General features: G+C 38.7%; 1 protein-coding gene across 2 annotated transcripts in view; it reads left to right on the top strand.

The window, feature by feature from the left end:
- Tmem63 (transmembrane protein 63) overlaps nucleotides 1-21642 on the top strand; it is a 264066-nt gene that overhangs the window by 48116 nt on the left and 194308 nt on the right. For both annotated transcript variants that reach the window (XM_067151701.2, XM_067151702.2), the window contains exon 3: nucleotides 3149-3335. In XM_067151701.2, the coding sequence (XP_067007802.2) occupies nucleotides 3149-3335 (187 nt within the window). The remainder of the gene's footprint in view (nucleotides 1-3148; nucleotides 3336-21642) is intronic.

Raw genomic sequence — 21642 nt, 5'->3', positions numbered from 1 at the left:
TTGAATATCTTTAACCAGATGCCTGGTAAAATAATAAGGTTTTTGATAATGACTGAAGATGCCTCACAGTGAGAGGCGAAACATGTCTCATCTGAATAATGTTTTAAAGTAAATGCCAACTTCTTGTAATGTATTGAATAGGTGGAAATAAACAAAAGATATTATCCTATATACAGTTTATGAAACTTTCAATACGGACGAAAAATGATTTTCATCACTTGTAATACTTGTAGAGTTAACCGAAAACTTAGAAATACCTCTAAGCAACATAGCTAATGGATGGGGTAAACTGCTGAAACCAGGAGACGTAGTAGGAAGGGGCCTAAGTGGCGGAGAAGCAGATTCAGAAGGAGCATTATTTAACACGAAGGGTGGAATGGACTTGCGACGATCTGACACCGATTCTGATGGGGCAGATGTTCGTTGTGCGGTCGCCTCAGTATCCCATCCTTCCTCTTTCGAGGAATCCTCCACATTGACTATATTTACGACCATAGGCTGGTCGATTTTGGAAGTCGCAGATCCAGATAACAACTGACTAACCTTACTAGACATTTTGGACAAATTTTCAGCAAGGGCACTCGCTTCCTTACCCTGAAGGTCATTTAACTTTAGAGACAATAGATCACACACCCTATTATAAAAGTGGTACAACCTAGCCTGTACGCTTTTGAGTTGATTAGGTGATGGATCATTTTCTTCAAAAAAACTAACTACAGATGCTAGCTCAGTAGTATTATCATTGATCGTGGAGAGAGCGTCGTCAATCTCTTTCTCTCCCAAAGTCGGGATGGTAATAGGCAAATCAAGGGAATCTTTTAGCTTAGTGGAGTCGACTGCAACCGTGCCTCCAGATTGAACATTTCTGAGAGATAGTTCATAAATTAATTCCTCTTTACGCAAGTAGAAAGGATGAAGAACCTCGCGAGGGCCGGACATGCTGACAAAAAATTAAACAATTTTGAAAAACGAAAAGGAAAAGTCCAGCAACAGAGAAAATTGTTAGAGTTCGAGAGCAAGGTAATGTTTAGCCGTCAAAAGGGGCTAATTTGAGACCCATTCAACCACGCTCTGCTACCACTTGTTACCGAGTATTGTGGATGTGCAGAGGTGAAAGAAGGTGCTGGGGTGAACAGGTCTCAAAATACGAAATTAAAGTTAATTTAACAAGGTTATATTTTCTTTTCAAGATCAAGAAATAACAAATATAACAGGTACTCGGTAGCCTAGCAACAAATCGAGAATGTACAATTACAGTTGTTACAGGATTTGGGCTCCGAGGGCCAGACACACAAATCTTGAGCAATAAGCCCAAATTTACTTATATACAAGGTTCAACAAAGGGGCAGAAAACCCCAATCATGCCTAGGAGCACTTGCTCCCCTTTACACGGTAAAGCCTCCTCGAGGCATACAGAAACCAAATTTTAAGAAAGAGCAACTCGCTCTCAAAGTTCAAGCCTATCAAAGGCCACACCAAACTCTACTTTCAAGCTGTCCTCCAAGTACATTAAAACAGGGGTAAAAATATCCAACCTACTGAGGCCTATTAATTACAGAAACAGGTCAATTACATGGCCTCCAAAATACCAACTTGAGAGGAGGCGAAACTGCACTCCTAATACATTTTATTAAAACCTAATTTGGCCCTAGGCCACTTATGCAAGGGCTAATCCCATTCTACGGAGGTGACACGATAGAAAACTTTATGACATTACGAATAGAAGGGAAACAGTTATGAAAACGTAGACATGAGTGGGAGCTCGAGAGGGTTAGGCACTCTCTATCCCAATTTGTAGTTTAAAAAGACAGAATTTAAATCAAGAGTCTTTTACATTTTAGAGGAAGGTTACATGAAAACGGTTTCGAACCCGCCTCGACGGTTAAACTGCTGAGCTAGCAAGAAATAAGTTATTAAAAGGCCATTACCTTATTGATGAACCGCTGCCCGAAGAAAGAGGCGCTACCCGCCCCCTGCTACATAATTTACACACTGATAGATGTTACTGAAGTGGCGCAGAGACCCGAAAATCAGCAGTTTATATACCCTCGCGGAAAGTTCGAGGCGTTTCGTGAATGATAACACCTGCCCACAAGCATTTTATTGGTTAATGGCAAAAACTACTACACCAGATGGAAAAGAAACACCTTATTGGTGGAAAATTAATTACAGAAATTCCTTATTGGTCAAATTCAAAACTGGCAGAAAGAAATTTAATAAAGAACAAACTTATAAGTACTAAATTTCTTCAAAAAAAAGGTTCCTTCACTTCGCACTAGGGTGCTCAATTGTAGTTCTTAAGTAGTGTCGTCTAGAAGAGAATGTTTACACTTCTTGCTACAGATAAAACAAAAATGAATCGAAACTGACATAGTTCAGAACACTTCAAAATTTATAATGACATCTTCTGAGAAATCGTTGAATTAATATGGAAGTTAAAGTTCAGGCTTCCTCCAGTAGAGGAATTTTAACTGGCGCAAAGTTTGAATTAGCGGCGTGGAGGTGTACCACCCGGTACAATAATAATAATAATAATAATAATAATAATAATAATAATAATAATATATTATTATTATTATTATTATTATTATATATATAATATTATATGATATATTATTATTATTATTATTATTATTATTATTATTATTATTATTATTATTATGATTATGATTATTATTATTATAAAAAGTAATGGAGAACTACTTTGCTCCTCATTTCCCTAGTATTTCCCTAGTATACCTTTTCAGTAACATGTAGGCTACGTATGACAATTGATGGTGGGTCTATTAAAGCTCAAGCCATCCTTGGGCTCTGGGGCTCAACATGCATGTGCTGTATGCAAGAGGGGTTGATTTCTGAGCAGAATTGTTAAAATAGTAAAGTGAATTTTCTAGAATTCTTGGGCACACTCATTTCTGTTACTGTTGGTATTGTTATTGCTATTAGGTTTATGTATGCTTATGGTATTTGCTTTATGCTGTGTTAAAAACTAAAATTATCTCAGCTTATTTAATGGGCTTATCTACTGCTTTACATCTTCTTGTATTGTTTTATTAACATCTTTTACTTTTTTTTTTTTTACACTGATCATGAAGCATTGTATTTGCAATATTCTGAGGGGCCTAATGATGAGATATGTATATTTCAGTTTCAGTATTTCAACTTTCCCACAGTCTGATCGTGACTTACACGAGGATGAACTGTCACTTGTTTGGAGTCATGGATACACAGTCGATAAGTGTGTGTATTACAACAAAACTACTAATACAACGATCATCACTCGTGCCTATGAGGGCATACCTGAGAATTTACTACTTAATTTTCTAGGATGGTTGGTAAGTTCAGCATTAATACAGAATTTATTCCTTGTTTCTCATGTCCTTCATATTTTTTAGTCATCATAGTTGGTTTTGACTTGTGTCAGAGCATACGTTTTCCCGTAACAAATCTTCTTTGTACTCTGTATAGTTTAATATGCTTGTTGTGCAGGGGGATTTTACCATGAAACGAGCATCCACGTAAGTTGACTGAATGTAAGGCGGAGACCTTGGTTGAGTTTGAAGGAGCTTTCGAGTTTGTTGATTAGCCTCTTCGAGCGTGCAACATTCTTCTTCAAATGTACTAATGGCAGTAGAGACAGTGTGGTACAAAAGTGAATGATTTTCAGCAAGTGCTTCTCAAGGTTGTGGGCAAAACCTGTCAGCTGAATGTGATGTTTAAGTTAGTCTTAGTACTGTAGTGCTTCAAAGGGCTCCTTTAGGCCTCACACCAAAGTAAAGTTCACCATAAAGGATTTGACAGGGAAACCTGATATCTGGACAAACCAGAAAAAATCTAGGAGCCGGTAAAATTTCGTAGGCACCAGACATAAAAAGTAAAAATCCTTATGTCTGCAATATTAACCAGTTTGATCTCTCACTTCATCTTAATCACTTTTAAATCACATTCACTACTCTAGGCACATCTTTAAGGTATAGCCAATGCTTATAACTGCTTTTAAACCTTATAATGTCCATATTTAGATACGTTACAGTCGACAGAAACAATAAAAAGAAACAAAACACCTTAGGAACAACTTTTACTGTAGAGTTCTTTTAAAGTGCCACCCAAATTAATTTTTTATACTTTAATTCCTTAGTGGAAATAAATTCCGAAATGTTGTTTTTCCTCAGACTGGAATTTAATCAATCAATCAATCAATACTGATCTGCATTTAGGGCAGTCGCCCAGGTGGCAGATTCCCTATCTGTTGCTTTCCTAGCCTTTTCCGAAATGATTTCAAAGAAATTGGAAATTTATTGAACATCTCCCTTGGTAAGTTATTCCAATCCCTAACTCTCCTTCCTATAAATGAATATTTGCCCCAGTTTGTCCTCTTGAATTCCAACTTTATCTTCATATTGTGATCTTTCCTACTTTTATAGACGCCATTCAAACCTATTCGTCTACTAATGTCATTCCACGCCATCTCTCCGCTGACAGCTCGGAACATACCACTTAGTCGAGCAGCTCTTCTTTCTCTCAATTCTTCCCAACCCAAACATTGCAACATTTTTGTAACGCTACCCTTTTGTCGGAAATCACCCAGAACAAATCGAGCTGCTTTTCTTTGGATTTTTTCCAGTTCTTGAATCAGGTAATCCTGGTGAGGGTCCCATACACTGGAACCATACTCTAGTTGGGGTCTTACCAGAGACTTATATGCACTCTCCTTTACATCCTTACTACAACCCCTAAACACCCTCATAACCATGTGCAGAGATCGGTACCCTTTATTTACAATCCCATTTACGTGATTACCCCAGTGAAGATCTTTCCTTATATTAACACCTAGATACTTACAATGATCCCCAAAAGGAACTTTCACCCCATCAACGCAGTAATTAAAACTGAGAGGACTTTTCCTATTTGTAAAACTCACAACCTAACTTTTAGCCCCGTTTATCAACATACCATTGCCTGCTGTCCATCTCACAATATTTTCGAGGTCACGTTGCAGTTGCTCACAATCTTGTAACTTATTTATCACTCTATAGAGAATAACATCATCCGCAAAAAGCCTCACCTCCGATTCCACTCCTTTACTCATATCATTTATATATATAAGAAAACATAAAGGTCCGATAACACTGCCCTGAGGAACTCCCCTCTCAACTATTACAGGGTCAGACAAAGCTTCACCTACTCTAACTCTCTGAGATCTATTTTCTAGAAATATAGCAACCCATTCAGTCACTCTTTTGTCTAGTCCAATTGCACTCATTTTTGCCAGTAGTCTCCCATGATCCACCCCATCAAATGCTTTAGACATGTCAATCGCGATACAGTCCATTTGACCTCCAGAATCCAAGATATCTGCTATATCTTGCTGGAATCCTACAAGTTGAGCTTCAGTGGAATAACCTTTCCTAAAACCGAATTGCCTTCTATCGAACCAGTTATTAATTTCACAAACATGTCTAATATAATCAGAAAGAATGCCTTCCCAAAGCTTACATACAATGCATGTCAAACTTACTGGCCTGTAATTTTCAGCTTTATGTCTATCACCCTTTCCTTTATACACAGGGGCTACTATAGCAACTCTCCATTCATCTGGTATAGCTCCTTCGGCCAAACAATAATCAAATAAGTACTTCAGATATGGTACTATATCCCAACCCATTGTCTTTAGTATATCCCCAGAAATCTGATCAATTCCAGCCGCTTTTCTAGTTTTCAACTTTTGTATCTTATTGTAAATGTCATTGTTATCATACGTAAATTTTATTACTTCTTTGGCCTTAGTCTCTTCCTCTATCTCGACATTATCCTTGTAACCAACAATCTTTACATACTGCTGACTGAATACTTCTGCCTTTTGAAGATCCTCACATACACACTTCCCTTGTTCATTAATTATTCCTGGAATGTCCTTCTTGGAACCTGTTTCTGCCTTAAAATACCTGTACATACCCTTCCATTTTTCACTAAAATTTGTATGACTGCCAATTATGCTTGCCATCATGTTATCCTTAGCTGCCTTCTTTGCTAGATTCAATTTTCTAGTAAGTTCCTTCAATTTCTCCTTACTTCCACAGCCATTTCTAACTCTATTTCTTTCCAGTCTGCACCTCCTTCTTAGTCTCTTTATTTCTCTATTATAATAAGGTGGGTCTTTACCATTCCTTACCACCCTTAAAGGTACAAACCTGTTTTCGCATTCCTCAACAATTTCTTTAAACCCATCCCAGAGTCTGTTTACATTTTTATTTACCGTTTTCCACCGATCATAGTTACTTTTTAGAAACTGCCTCATACCTGCTTTATCAGCCATATGGTACTGCCTAACAGTCCTACTTTTAAGACCTTCCTTTTTATCACATTTATTTTTAACTACCACAAAAACAGCTTCATGATCACTAATACCATCTATTACTTCAGTTTCCCTATAGAGCTCATGTGGTTTTATCAGCACCACATCCAAAATATTTTTCCCTCTGTTTGGTTCCATCACTTTCTGAATCAGCTGTCCTTCCCATATTAACTTATTTGCCATTTGTTGGTCATGCTTCCTGTCGTTCGCATTTCCTTCCCAATTGACATCTGGCAAATTCAGATCTCCCGCTACAATCACATTTCTTTCCATGTCGTTTCCCACATAGCTGACTATCCTATCAAATAATTCCGAATCCGCGTCAGTGCTACCCTTTCCCGATCTATACACTCCAAATATATCAAGTTGCCTATTATCTTTAGAAATGAGCCTTACACCTAGAATTTCATGTGTCTCATCTTTAACTTTTTCGTAGCTTACAAATTCTTCTTTCACCAGAATGAAAACTCCCCCTCCCACCTTTCCTATCCTATCTCTACGATACACACTCCAGTGCCGTGAGAAAATTTCTGCATCCATTATATCATTTCTCAGCCATGATTCAACTCCTATTACAATATCTGGTAAATATATATCTATTAAATTACTTAATTCTATTCCTTTCTTTACAATACTTCTACAGTTCAACACTAACAATTTTATGTCATCCCTACTTGATTTCCAGTTCCCTGTTCCCTTAGCACCGCTCCCTAGGCCATCCTGTTTCCCTGAATGTACCTCCCTATTACCCTTCCAAACAAATTTCCTAACTTATACGTACCACTGCGGTTTAAATGAAGGCCATCCGAGCGCAGATCCCTTTCTCCTACCCACCCATTAGGATCTAGAAATTTCACTCCCAGTTTCCCACATACCCACTCCATAGTCTCATTTAAATCCCCAATCACCCTCCAGTCAGTATCCCTCCTACACAGTATTCCACTAATAACAATCTCCGCTTTCTTAAACTTCACCCGTGCTGCATTTACCAGATCCCACATATCTCCAACTATGTTGGTACTTATATCAGCTTGCCTTACGTTGTTGGTACCAACGTGAAACACTACCACCTGCTCCTTCCCCTCCTCCCTCTCTTCTACTTTCCTCAACATCTGCCTCAACCTAATTCCTGGATAACATTCTACCCTGGTTCCCTTTCCTCCACACACTTTCCCCACGTGTCTAACGATGGAATCCCCCATGACCAGAGCCTCAACCCTACCCACCTCATTTGATCCCCTCCCCTCCTGGTCAGCCCTATCTTTCCTGATAGCTGCAGAAGCTACTTCCTCCTCCCTTTTCTCCTTCCCATGACCCCGTTCCACCTGTCTTTTCCTATCCTCTACTCTACATTTCCCTTTCCTACCTTTTCCCTTCCTCCTACTTCCACGCATCTCAGCAACAGTTCCCTGTCCCTCATCTTCCCTCTGTTGTTCTACCTGGAGTGACTCGTACCGATTTCGCACAGACACCTGTCCTGAATTTTGATCCTGAATAGAGCCCTTGGCCTGCAATCTCCTTCCCCTTAGAACATTAGACCACCTGTCTTCTACAACTCCTCCCTTTCCTTCCCCTCCCTCTTGTACACCTACTGTAACCTGTACATTGTTTGAGGGAGTCCTATCTTCCTTCCCGTCTTCTGTGAGAATCCTAATTATCTCCCTCAAACTTTCCAACTCCTCCCTCATACCCCTCAATGCCTCACCACACCCACAATAAGTACACTCGCGCTCCTTAGCCATTCTTTACGGGGGGAAAATTTTAAATTAAAAAAATAAAATAACTTATTTGCAAAAAAATAAATGAACGGAGGGATATATTGTCTGGGATAGTACACAACAATAAGGTAATTAATATACGACTACACTACAATACTACTTAGTCGTGCTCTATTATTATTTAAAAAAATTTTTTTTTTTTTATCCTACAACCCCTAACAGGATAAAAGCTGCTGTTAATTACTGAATATCGAAAGTAATACACAAGAACTACACAATTCCAAACTGCAATTAAGCCTATCCTAATTTCAACAATATTTTAGTAAGAGTTTCTACGGATACCTCTACCACACCAGTACTACACAAATATTTTACAATAATAAAATAAGCACACTAAATTCTAATAGGATATTACTCATATACTACTGTACAGTACACTACAGTAATTTTTAAACTACTTTCAGACGTATCCTAATTACGATACCGGTACCGTACCGTATGTCACTACTAAGCACAACAGAAATGAAATTTGCAAGAACTACTGTACTCAAAGATTACCAACGAAGTTAAATGCTTAGACAAATTATTATTAGTATTACGGTCTAATAGATATACACGAAAGATAACACACGAATATAGCACGCAAGATACGGCACTATCTAAATGTACTGTATCTATACTACAATGTATCTACACTACACTACACTGCGTTTGGTTAAATGCTTAAGTATCAAAAGGATTGCCGTACACGAAGAAGAACACGAATATAACTGGCAAGATACTATCTAATATATTATACCTTATCTTCACTACAATTCTACTGAAATGTGGTTATGTGATTACGATTTAGCAGTTACAGTTTGAAAATACACGTTGCCATGTTGATCAGGTGCCTGGCATTTCTTCAGCCCTGCTATACAGTGTACAGTAGCTCAAAAAAAGCAATAACCATGAGTGAATCACTGTTACCTCATCTTCATATTTGCCTTCAGCAGCCTATGGGAAAATTAGAACCAGTAGTTGAAAAGGACTGTTGAATTGCAAATAGCTTTTAATCTGCATATCAAAATCTGGTAAAATTTGAAACTGTGATTTTTCAGTACTTCATTCAAAATGCTTTCTTGCCATTCTCAGAAAATAATTCAGTGCTATTGTGAGACTCTTGGTGATAATGATAGCTTTACCTCTCAGGAGGACAGTTAAATGATTGTTGGAGTTATGAGAATACCTCTTGGAACAACTAGTGTGATAAAAAACCACTGGATAAAACAGGGGTGCAAATAAGCACAGAATATTTCGAGATTTACTAGAAAATCTACAGGTCCACTTCCCTTACCTGATTTTCTGCGTATGGGAAGGAATGATTTCTTGAGAAACCAATCTTGAATGGGTTCTGTAGGGTCACAACTGGTGACAGATGATCCATTCATACCAATAGCCATTAAATTTTTATTTCAACTACTACCGTACTTGTGTGAGTAGATTTTATATGATAAGTATAGCTGAAATCTTTCATTTTCCAAAGGAGAACAAAATATTTATTTGATGTGACATACAGCTGATTACTGAAATGAACTCGTACATAATTTTTTAAACAAAACTCAGAAATGAGAGACGGGAGAGAATTGCATACAACCAACACAATGTCTCCTGTTCGTTTGCTTCAGTACGGGCTCATTTGTGAACCACAATTTCTGGCAGGAAAAATGATGTATGCACTTTTATTGCATTTGTGTATCAGAAGGTTCAGGTCTAACTTGTAAAAACATAACTACATAATAGACATCATAAAATAATGTAAAGTTCAAAAAATTCAAAACATCATTGTGAAAAAGTCAGGTTATAAGTTTTACTAAGAGAAGTCCTACATACATATCCCATGTCGTTCCATCTATACAATGGGTCGGCGAATGAAGCTCCTCCACCAACTTCTGTCTTTGTACTTTTCTCCTTCAGTGTTGTCCCAGTCCCCTCCTCATTGCTGAATGTTGTTTCTTACCATGTCTGTATATCGCATTCTTGGCCACCTTCTTGGTCTTGACTATTTTAACTGCAGATCATACATTTCTTTGAGTATGCGATCAGGATCCATCCTTCGTATGTGACTATACCGTTTGAGTCCACGCAGAGTCATGTTATTCTGCATTCTGCCAACCTGAGCCATGTCCCTGATATTCTCATTACGAATTTATCTCGTTTAGTTTTGCCAACCATCGCTAGGGCGAATCTCATTTCAGCTGCCTGAATCCTTGCTTCATCCTTTTTCCTCATGGTCCAGGTCTCGCTCCCATATGTCAAAATTGGCATGTAATAAGTCGGATAAATTGCTCACTTTCATTTCAATGGTACTTTGGGGTTCCATATTAGGTCTCAGACAACTCTATAGAATGTTCCTCCAGCTTGAATCCTGCTGGCAGTTTCCTCTTCAATGGAGCTTGTTAATGATAATTGAATTTGTTGGACATCTTGAGTTGTTTACCCTATATTTCAGTGTAACCTTCAGGTTGACCCACTTCACTTTTTTCCTGACTGAATCTTAGGCTGTACCCTTTAGCTGTTACTGTCCATGCATTGATCTCCCCATATACAGATGTCATCAGCAAATATAATGACTTTCATTTTGTTGTCATCAACGTTTTGGCATACTTGTTGTTGAATCTCATTCATCACAGTAATGAAGAAAAGAGGTGACAGAACTCCACCTTGTCTCAGGTCCGTAGTTATTCTGAAGGGTTCCGTCATTCCAAATGGTGTTTTGACACGACTACTGATGTCTTCATATAAATTCTCAATTTGTTTTATTATGTCATTATTGATTCCACTGTTTCTCAGCACTTCCCAGACTTTGTCTCTGCTTACAGCATCAAAGGCCTTTTTTATATCCACGAAGGCCAGCCAAAGGACCTTACTATCTTCATAATACTTCTCCATTAGCTGACGCAGTCCAAATATTATATCAACTGTTGGTCTGCCTTTCCGGATTCTGTATTTATAACTTTAATTTATAACTTTAATTCTAACAATGGTCTTATTTTCATTTCTAAAATCCTTTCATACAGCTTTCCCACTTGGGAAGTTAATGTAATTCCTCTGTAATTGGAACATTTCTTCCTGTCACCTTTCTTAAAGAGTGGAATGATACCTTTTTTTCCAATCTGCTGGTATCTGCCCATCCTGCCATATCTTGTGAAAAAGTCTATACATCCACTGCTTTCCTGCATCACCCATAGACCTGATCATTTTACTACACACTTAATCAATGCCTGGAGATTTTCCTGTTTTGTTGCATTTCCTTGCGTATTCTACATCATTCCATGTCGGATCTGTTATAGTGTCTTCTATCATTAACTAATCTATCTAATGGAATGTTTGTGGTATCATTCACATTTAACAGCTTATCAGAATAAATCTTCCATTCTTCTTTGATCTCTCTGTCATCTGTAATGAGATACCCACTATCACTAGTTGGATAATTAGTCTGTTCTTTGTCCTTCCTCGTATTCATCATTCCATACAACATTTTTCTGTTGCCATCTACATCTTCGTTTTGTTTATCACTCCATTCATTCAAACATGTTTCTCTTTCTGCTCTGACAACCTGTTTAGATTTATTTTCGCCAACTATGAAACTCCTTTTGATTCGTACCATCACGTGGGGAACACCATGGATTGCCTGTACTTGCAAGTAGTACCACTATATTAGGTACGAAATAGGTTTCTGATTAGTAGCAGAAGAGGGGGTTCTCCTGTGGGTTTCCAGTACCCGTGCGTCGTACCCATGTGAGCAACACTGTGGATCTGGGCATTGCCTGCGAGTTGTACCACTATATGAGCGACACCATGGGTCTACGTTGCTTGTGATTAGTACCCACTATGTGAGGAACACCACGGGATAATACAAGTCCCTGTGGTTAGTTCACCTAGGTGAGGAACCTCATCGGTTTGCCTTGGCTATGAGTGGCGCCGTTGTGTGAGAAACACCATAGGTCTGTGTTCCCTGTACGAAGTGCAATACTTGTGAGTAGTACCATCTTATGTGGAACACCGTGAGTCTTCGCTACTTTTGATTAGTACCCCAACATGACAAATATCATGGTTCTACTTTACTCGCGACATGTACCATTCTGAGGGGCCTTCGACCTGTATTTTTGACCCCTTTAGACATCCAGCATCCTCGATTTAGGATTATGCTTTATAAGTAGTCCCTTTGTCAGTAATCCATTATATATGACCTTTTTTGAGTTGAATCCACTGTTTTTTTGTTTGCTTTTTTTTTGTTCATGTCCATCCATTCCTTCTTCATGACATTTTTTAAAATTTTGGTCAGTGGATTATTTTGAACTTTTGTTGTCATTTCATTTTGTACCATTAGGGGCCAATGACCTTGATGTTAGGCCCCTTTAAACAATCATCATCATCATCATCTTCTTCAACTGTTCCAGTGTCTGTTTTTGGTATTCGCTGATGGATTTTTTCTTGATATTCTGTGGCCTTCTCTTTATCCTTCAATTTCCATACCTTTAATTTCTTGTCCTGGATGGTTCTTATTTCCTTCAACTTTTTAAACCTGAAACAACTAACAAGGAGTCTGTGATCACTGTCAAGGGACACACTTTGGATTACTTTCACATCCAGCAACATTTCTTGTATATGTTTATCTACCATAATGTAATCAATGATGGACTCCTGTTGGCCATTCCATCCATATCTGGTGATTTTGTGATTTTTTTTGTTTGTGATATCAGGTATTACCAATAACTGTTATTTCTCAGACAATCCCCCGTGGGTGGGGGACGCAAACAAAGAATTCACCCACGGTATCCGCTGCCTGTCGTAAGAGGTGACTAAAAGGGGCGACCAAGGGATGATCAAATTAGAACTATGAAACTACTTGTGATTAGTACCACCAGTTAAAATTGAAATAATTGATAAAGAGATTCAACCTATTCAATACAAAAGATTAAGAAATGTAGTGAATTACATTCCCATTTAATAATAAGTAGAAATGGTACTGGTTTCGACCCTAGTCCAGGTCATCATCAGCCGATTAAAACATGAAAAACAATGCATAGGAAAAGGAAACAAAAGATCAAGTACACTCAGGATCAGTAGAAGAGGCGATATAAAAATGAACGGGGGTAGACACTGTAAAACTCAGAAGTAAAATGCAAGTCGCTCAAAAGAAAACAGTGCGCAATTCTCCGAGCGGCAGCATGGCACACGCAGCGCTAGGCAAAGTCCCACAATGTTTACGAATAGCGGAGAATGGTTAAATGAGCCAGTTTTTAAACACTGTCAGGCACAAAGTCGCATCACAATCGAACACATACGAAGATCCATAATCGTGCAGGAGTTGAAAGCACGTAGATCCATTGAAGCAACTTGCCAGCTCCCGGTGATCAGCGCGACACATTCAACATCAGCCACTGTGGTTTCAAACGCCAAAGTAAAATGGAGAATAGCTTGAAGATCAAGTAATTTTCCTCCGTCACGGGAAAGAGGGTATATAGATAAATATAATACAATTCAATGTAATTGAATAAGTAATTGTGCTCCTATAGAATACAATTACTTATTCAATTGTATTGAATTGTATTATATTTACCTATATACTTACTTTCCCGCGACCGAGGAAAATTACTGGATCTTCAAGGTATTCTCCATTTTACTTCGGCGTTTGAAACCACAGTGCCTGATGTTGAATGTGTCGTGCTGATCACCGGGAGCTGGCAAGTTGCTTCAGTGGATCTACTCGTCTTCAACTCCTGCACGATTATGGGTCTTCGTATGTGTTCGATTGTGATTTGACTTTGTACCTGACAGTGTTAAAAAACTGGCTCATTTTACCATTCTCCCCTATTCGTAAACATTGTGGGACTTTGCCTAGCGCTGCGTGTGCCATGCTGCCGCTCAGAGAATTGCGCACTGTTTTCTTTTGAGTGACTTGCATTTTACTTCTTCTGAGTTTTACAGTGTCTACCCCCCCGTTCATTTTTATATCGCCTCTTCTACTGATCCTGAGTGTACTTGATCTTTTATTTCCTTTTCCTATGCATTGTTTTTCATGTTTTAATCGGCTGATGATGACCTGGACTAGGGTCGAAACTGATACCATTTCTACTTATTATTAAATGGGAATGTAATTCACTACATTTCTTAATCTTTTGTATTGAATAGGTTGAATCTCTTTATCAATTATTTCAATTTTAACTGTTATATTCTTCAATACGGAACAATGAAATTTTTAACTTTATTAGTACCACCACACGGGGAACACCATGGGTCTCTTTTACTTGTGCGTTGTACCACTATGTTGGGTACTATATAGGTTTGTGATTAGTAGCAAACGAGAGTGCAACAGCTTTTACAGTACCTGTGATTAGTAACACTATATGAGCGACACCCTGGGATGAGGGAACCCATGGTTCTGGTTTGCCTATGATTGGTACCCACTATATGAAGAACACCACGGGATAGTAAGAGTCCCTGTGGTTAGTACCCTTATGTGATGAACACCATAGGTTTGCCTTGCCTGTAAATGATGCCGCACCGGGCGAGTTGGCCGTGCGTGTAGAGGCGCGCGGCTGTGAACTTGCATCCGGGAGATAGTAGGTTCGAATCCCACTATCGGCAGCCCTGAAAATGGTTTTCCATGGTTTCCCATTTTCACACCAGGCAAATGCTGGGGCTGTACCTTAATTAAGGCCACGGCCGCTTCCTTCCAACTCCTAGGCCTTTCCTATCCCATCGTCGCCATAAGACCTATCTGTGTCGGTGCGACGTAAAGCCCCTAGCAAAAAAAATAAAAATGATGCCGCAATGTGCGAAACAGCGTAGGTCTGTAATACATGTGCGAATCTCATTACCTGTGAGTAGTACCATAATGTGTGGAATACCGCGATTCTACGCTACCCTTGATTAGTATTGCAACATGACAAATACCATGGTTCTACTTTCCTAGCATTGAGTACCATTGTGAGGGGCCGCTGACTTGGATTTTGGACCCCTTTCGACTACAAGTATCATCGATTCAGTATTGTGCTATAGAAGCTGTCCCTTAGTCAGTAATACTATTGTTCTATGCCAGCTTCTGTGCATGTGAGGGACTGTGGGTCAGTTCCACTGATCATTTTAAATTCATATCCTTCCATCCATTCATTCTTCGTCCTCATGTTTTATATTCTGGTCAGTGGATGTTTTTGGACCTTTAATTTGTCATTTCATTTAATCTCATTTCATACCATTAGGGGCCGATGACCTAGATGTTAGGACCCTTTAAACAACAAGCATCGTCATTATCATAATTTCTCAGACATAAATCTAGGAGTCTGCTTCCCTCAGTGTTCCTTGGTCCCCATCCATGTGTGCCCATGATGCTCTCATAACCTTGCCTATCAGACCCTACTTGGGCATTCATGTCACAAATAACAATGGTTCCTTCACCTCTAACTTGTTCTTCCAAGGATTCTTCAAATAGGTCTTTCTCTGAACTATCGCAACCTACTTGCAGGGCATAGCACTGAATGATACTAATGTTCTGGGTAGGGTTTAATTTTAGATTGACTTGGATAATCCTGTCAGGTTTGAAGTTTATGGCTATTACATGCTGTTTCATTGAATGGTCCATTATAACACGCATTCCATTCTTGGCTGAACTTCCTCCCGACCAGTATAGATGGTAACCTTCTCAGAGTTCTTTTGACCCTTGTTCCTTCCACTTGGTTTCACTCAGTCCTAGTATATTAATATTTCTCATTTTCATCAAAACAGCACACACTTCTATTTTCCCTGTCATGTAATGATATTCAGAGTTGCTACTCTCGTTGTGGTCATTGTCTTGTAGATTTTACTTCCCTTGCTGGATCTTGATGGAGCATCAAGCGTTGAGCTGTCATTAATATCAATACCAGGAGAACTTGCGTCCTTATTGGGTTTGTTTAACACTTGCAACGCCCCTAATAAGTATGAGTAAATGACGATGGTCATAGGGACGAGCGCTTACAAATAAATTTTCAACAGAGCAAAAATAATATAAGACAGTAAAACATACCCAAGGAAATAGACAAGAGGAAGCATGTAGGGACCAGGAGCCTACCCACTTAATGAGAGAGGACGGGATCAGGAAATTGCTTAGCAAACACACCAAGAAATGACACCAGAAAAATTCAAAAATTTAAAATAAAATATAATAAATAAATCTTTTACACTACAATTTAAACCTTTGGATAAAATATAGATAAACTGAAAAAGGTATTAAGCTTACAATTAGCACCCAACATTTAGGGTAAAATAAATATACCGAAAATCACAGAATTATATAAGTAGAAAGAAATTCATTGCTAATAAATAAAATCATTCATTTCTTTAAGAACAACCATATTCATACACCAATATACTGATGCATCAGGAAAACTACGTAGGTACCATGGTACGCACATGTTTGACGTATTACAAAATTTAAATGAAATTTTAACATTCAAGCCCGAAAGGGGAGAAAGGGTTAGCAAATCGAGGACTGAGACAGCACCCGGTAGAAGTAAATGGCCCGCACCAAACCCGGATACGAAGGCAGCACCACGGAACGTGACAGTCAAATCAAGCCACGATTACGAACATGTTCCAATCACAAGCTCACGCGGCACCGTATAAAAGAAATATCCCAAGTTACAATAAATTTTCAATCACCAAACCTAGGTGAACAAACGTAAACATGAGCCACAGTAACATCAAGAAAAGCACGAACAGATCACTTAGCATAACCCAGAACACAAAATAGAACCAACAGATTCAGAAGAAAAAAACTCAATACAACGAATAATTTATGGAGTATAATACACGATACAGTCATCGGGGCAGACACAATGCACACACACATCACACACTAACAAAGTTACATAACTGTCAGGCCCGAAGTGATAATAACAACAATACCCACACAAAAGGATAAGATAAGGAACCATCCCATTCTCCAGGGGTGTCCAGCCCTCGACCTACTAAACGTTACTTGTATTGTTGAAACTGATAACATTTATACGATATTACACCAACAATGGAATGATATTTAATTTAAAGCCCTCAAAGGGAAGGAATATAACTAAAACAGACTCAACTCAATTATTCACCAAGAAAATTAAGCATAATTCAACTTACCAAAGGTGACTAATAATAATAATAATAATAATAATGAAAAAAAAGATTAAAGAAAATTATGGAGAGAAATGTAAGTGCATTGTTAGGCCAAAATACGGGCACAGGATAGCCAAAACATGCGACAACCAACACAATTCGCACAAGGAGACAAGCAGAAACACGAATATACGCCAAAAGTACAACACGTAAGAAAACGATAAAATACCACAGTATAAAAGGAAGGCGGCACACGCATACGGGCATTACAAGGAAAATCACAAGCAAAAACACCAAAAGGTAAAGCCCGAGCGAAGAGAATGACAAATTTAGAACAAGGACACGATAAAAATTTTCAAATGTTATCTTAGCACAAGGATAGCTCACCGTTATGTACATCACGTACACTAGAAGCAAAACACGGCATCACTAAAACTTAGATGTCCACAATGTTCATATTCCACCACAAATTCAAATATTACACACACGCAGTAAAATAATATTAATAGCAATGATACTTTAAAATACTTACAAGCAAGCCTTATGCCAAGATAACTCACCTCGTAGTTCGACCTAACAATATCACTCCACAAGTATAAATAAACTACCTATATAATTACATATTTACAAATTAACACACATATTATACACCAAAACAAAATACTTAAACTCCCATCACTCGATGTGGCCTTTTTGTTTATCATCCAACACCAGTTGGATTACACATCGTTCTGGTAACAGTCTCCGCAGCCATCATTGCTACAACCAGCCTCCAAGACATCCTGCGCAAAAAAAAAAAAATGTCGCGCTACCAAGTTCGCCGCTAGGCGTGACACCTGGCAGACTCGATACGCGCCCTGGCGAGCAACAGTCACATCACACTCTTTGGTACTACATTCAATCTGATAGATAGCGTAGCAGTCCCCGTAGCTGGCCTACCGTGCAATTACACGTTTAGAAACTACACACATAGAGTAACCATACAACGGAAAGTTCATCTCTCCTCGTATAGGCAGAGCAGGTACTTAGTAGCCAAACGTCCAAGGTGCTAGGGCAGATATAATCCAAGTTCACGAGATACGAAGTCTTTCTTAATTAATACTTCAAATATAGTCGAACTCCAGCCTCATATGAACGTGGTAAAATAATAGTTCAACTCAGTTACTAGGCTGGGAACCCAAGGTCATTAGCAGAGAATAAGAATTACAAGTGTCAAAAATAGACACAATTTAAATAAATGTCCAATATCCGTAGATGGTCGAAGGTATATGATTCAATAAGAGTTTCTATTTTAATAACGCCACACACTCCAATGCTTCTTTTGGTTTTGAAAGCAATTAAAATTTCTCTCTTCCACTGACTTGCTAGGCCTAACGTTTCAGAGGATTTTCTGTTGGGGGTTGTCTCCCTTAGCCTTTGGCAATCCCCTTCCTCACTGCAAGGCAACAGCTGATGAGTTTGTGTGTCATTTCCTACACAAAGGTCTCATCTAAACTTCTAAGGGAAAACTCCTCCACCCGTAGCTGTTGGTTTTCCCCTAGTTTGTCGGGTTTGGTATCGGCCCAACCCTCTTAGTGATAGTACCTCATGGGGATCGTTGTAAGTACACGGATGTTAATACAAGTAAAGATCTTCATTGGGGTAATCATATTAATGAGGTCATAAATAAAGGTTAGAGTTCTCTTTATATAGTTATGAGGGTATTTAGGGGTTATAGTAAGGGTGTAAATGGAGCCTCCGAGGCTCAGACGGCAGTGCGTCGGCCTCTCACCGCTGAGTTCCATGGTTCAAATCCCGGTCATTCTATGTGAGATTTGTGCTAGACAAACTGGAGGTTTTCCCTGTCATCTTTCATTCCAGCAACACTCTCCACCATCATTTCATTTCAACTGTCAGTCATTAATCAATGCCCCAGAGGAGTGCGGCAGTCTTTGGCAGCCGGCACAATTCTTATCCTTGCCGCAAGATGGGGCTTCATTCATTCCATCCCTGACCCCAGTCACTGACTGGAAAACAGGTTGTAGATTTTCATTCATTCCTTCAGTAAGGGTGTAAAGAAAGGAGCAAGAAAATGAGACTCTGGTAAGACCCCAGTTAGAGTATGGTTCCAGTGTATGCAACCCACACCAAGACTGCTTGATACTTGAACTGGTAAAGATCCAAAGGAAAGCAGCACAGTTTGTTCTGGGTGATTTCCAACAAAAGAGTAATGTTACGAATATGTTGCAGATTTTGGGATGGGAAGACTTGGGAGTAAGGAGACAAATTGCTCAGCTAAGCAGTATGTTCCGAGCTATCATTGTAAAGATGGTGTGGAATGACATTAGTAGATGAATAAGCTTTATTGGAGCTTTTAAAGGTATGAGCTTAGTATGTCCATTTCTGAGACAAGTGTGTTAATATTGCATTTTGTATTACTAATTGATCAGATTTAATATTGTAAGAAAGATTATAGTTCATGTTGTTGGTTTCTGTAGTAGCTTTTAGTTTGTGAAGCATGGATGATGGCTGTGTGGTCTAGTAAGAGGTCCTGTGAGTCGGTCCACCAGTCGCTATGGAGTAGGAGTGAGCACCTTGGACATGTTTACAGCCATGGCCCTCCTTGTGCTCAGGCGGCTAGGACTGTACAATCCACCAGTGGTCTCCATTTGACAGGAGAGGGTCTTCTTGGAAATAACTTGGCGAGCACAATGGAATTCGAAGGGAAGCTATCAATATTAATGGGACTTACGGAAGAAAGAATGTAGAACTGGCTGAGTCAGCAAAGAGGAGTTGTCTGGATGTGATAGAAGTTGATATTCCCATAAGTGGAGATAATGAGGAAGAGATTATGAAGTGTTCTTAAAAGATAAAAAGGAAAGGGCAGAGTGTGAGGTAGGACTTTTGATCAGGAATACTGCTGCACACAGCACAGTTTCTGTTCGGCATGTAAATTTGGAAATGGTCTAGGTAGATTTAGCAGTACATGCAGAAGTACATAGATATGTTTATTGAAAAGTTCCAAACAGTGGACAGTAATTACCATATAATCCCAAATAACACCCATACTTTTTTTTCTTTTTCGAAAATATATTACTAGAAAATAGATCTCAGAGAATCAGAGTAGGCGAAGCTTTATCTGACCCTGTAATAATTAAGAGGGAAATTCCTCAGGGCAGTATTATTGGACCTTTATGTTTTCTTATATATATAAATGATATGAGTAAAGAAGTGGAATCAGAGGTAAGGCTTTTTGCAGATGATGTTATTCTGTACAGAGTAATAAATAAGTTACAAGATTGTGAGCAACTGCAACGTGACCTCGATAATGTTGTAAGATGGCCAGCAGGCAATGGTATGTTGGTAAACAGGGTTAAGTCAGGTTGTGAGTTTCACAAATAGGAAAAGTCCTCTCAGTTTTAATTACTGCGTTGATGGGGTGAAAGTTCCTTTTGGGGATCATTGTAAGTATCTAGGTGTTAATATAAGGAAAGATCTTCATTGGGGTAATCACATAAATATGATTGTAAATAAAGGGTACAGATCTCTGCACATGGTTATGAGGGTTTTTAGGGGTTGTAGTAAGGATGTAAAGGAGAGGGCATATAAGTCTCTGGTAAGACCCCCAACTAGAGTATGGTTCCAGTATGTGGGACCCTCACCAGGATTACCTGATTCAAGAACTGGAAAAAATCCAAATAAAAGCAGCTCGATTTGTTCTGGGTGATTTCGGACAAAAGGGTACCGTTACAAAAATGTTGCAAAGTTTGGGCTGGGAAGGATTGGGAGAAAGAAGACAGAGCTGCTCGACTAAGTGGTATGTTGCAAGGAACTAATCTCATGTATTAATCCGCATTGAAATCTGTTATTTGCAATAACAAAGTTTTTATTGTAATCCACCTGTTCAATGAATGTATTGTATGTAATGTATGTAATGTAATGTATTGAACAGGTGGATTACAATAAAAACTTTGTTATTGAAAATAAGTGGTATGTTCCAAGCTGTCAGCGGATAGATGGCATGGAATGACATTAGTAGACGAATAAGTTTGAATGGCGTTTATAAAAGTAGGAAAGATCACAATATGAAGATAAAGTTGGAATTCAAGAGGACAAATTGGGGCAAATATTCATTTATAGGAAGGGGAGTTAGGAATTGGAATAACTTACCAAGGGAGATGTTCAATAAATTTCCAATTTCTTTGGAATCATTTAAGAAAAAGCTAGGAAAACAACATAGAGGGAATTTGCCACCTGGATGACTGCCCTAAATGCAAATCATTGTTTAATACAAGAAATCCTGGGCAGATGTTGATAATAACCAGTAAAGGCTTGGTCAAGTGGCAAGGAAACCTTTCTGGACAGTAATAAAGAATCTTAGAAAGGAAGGGAAAAAGGAAATGAATGATATTTTTGGTAAATCAGGTGAAGTCATTGTAGATTGTAGGGAATCACTGACAGGTG

The sequence above is a fragment of the Anabrus simplex genome, chromosome 7, assembly GCF_040414725.1.
Source record: "Anabrus simplex isolate iqAnaSimp1 chromosome 7, ASM4041472v1, whole genome shotgun sequence".
NCBI lineage: Eukaryota > Metazoa > Arthropoda > Insecta > Orthoptera > Tettigoniidae > Anabrus > Anabrus simplex.
Note: the sequence above shows the minus strand (reverse complement) of the source record. Positions and strands in the feature narration are given on the sequence as shown.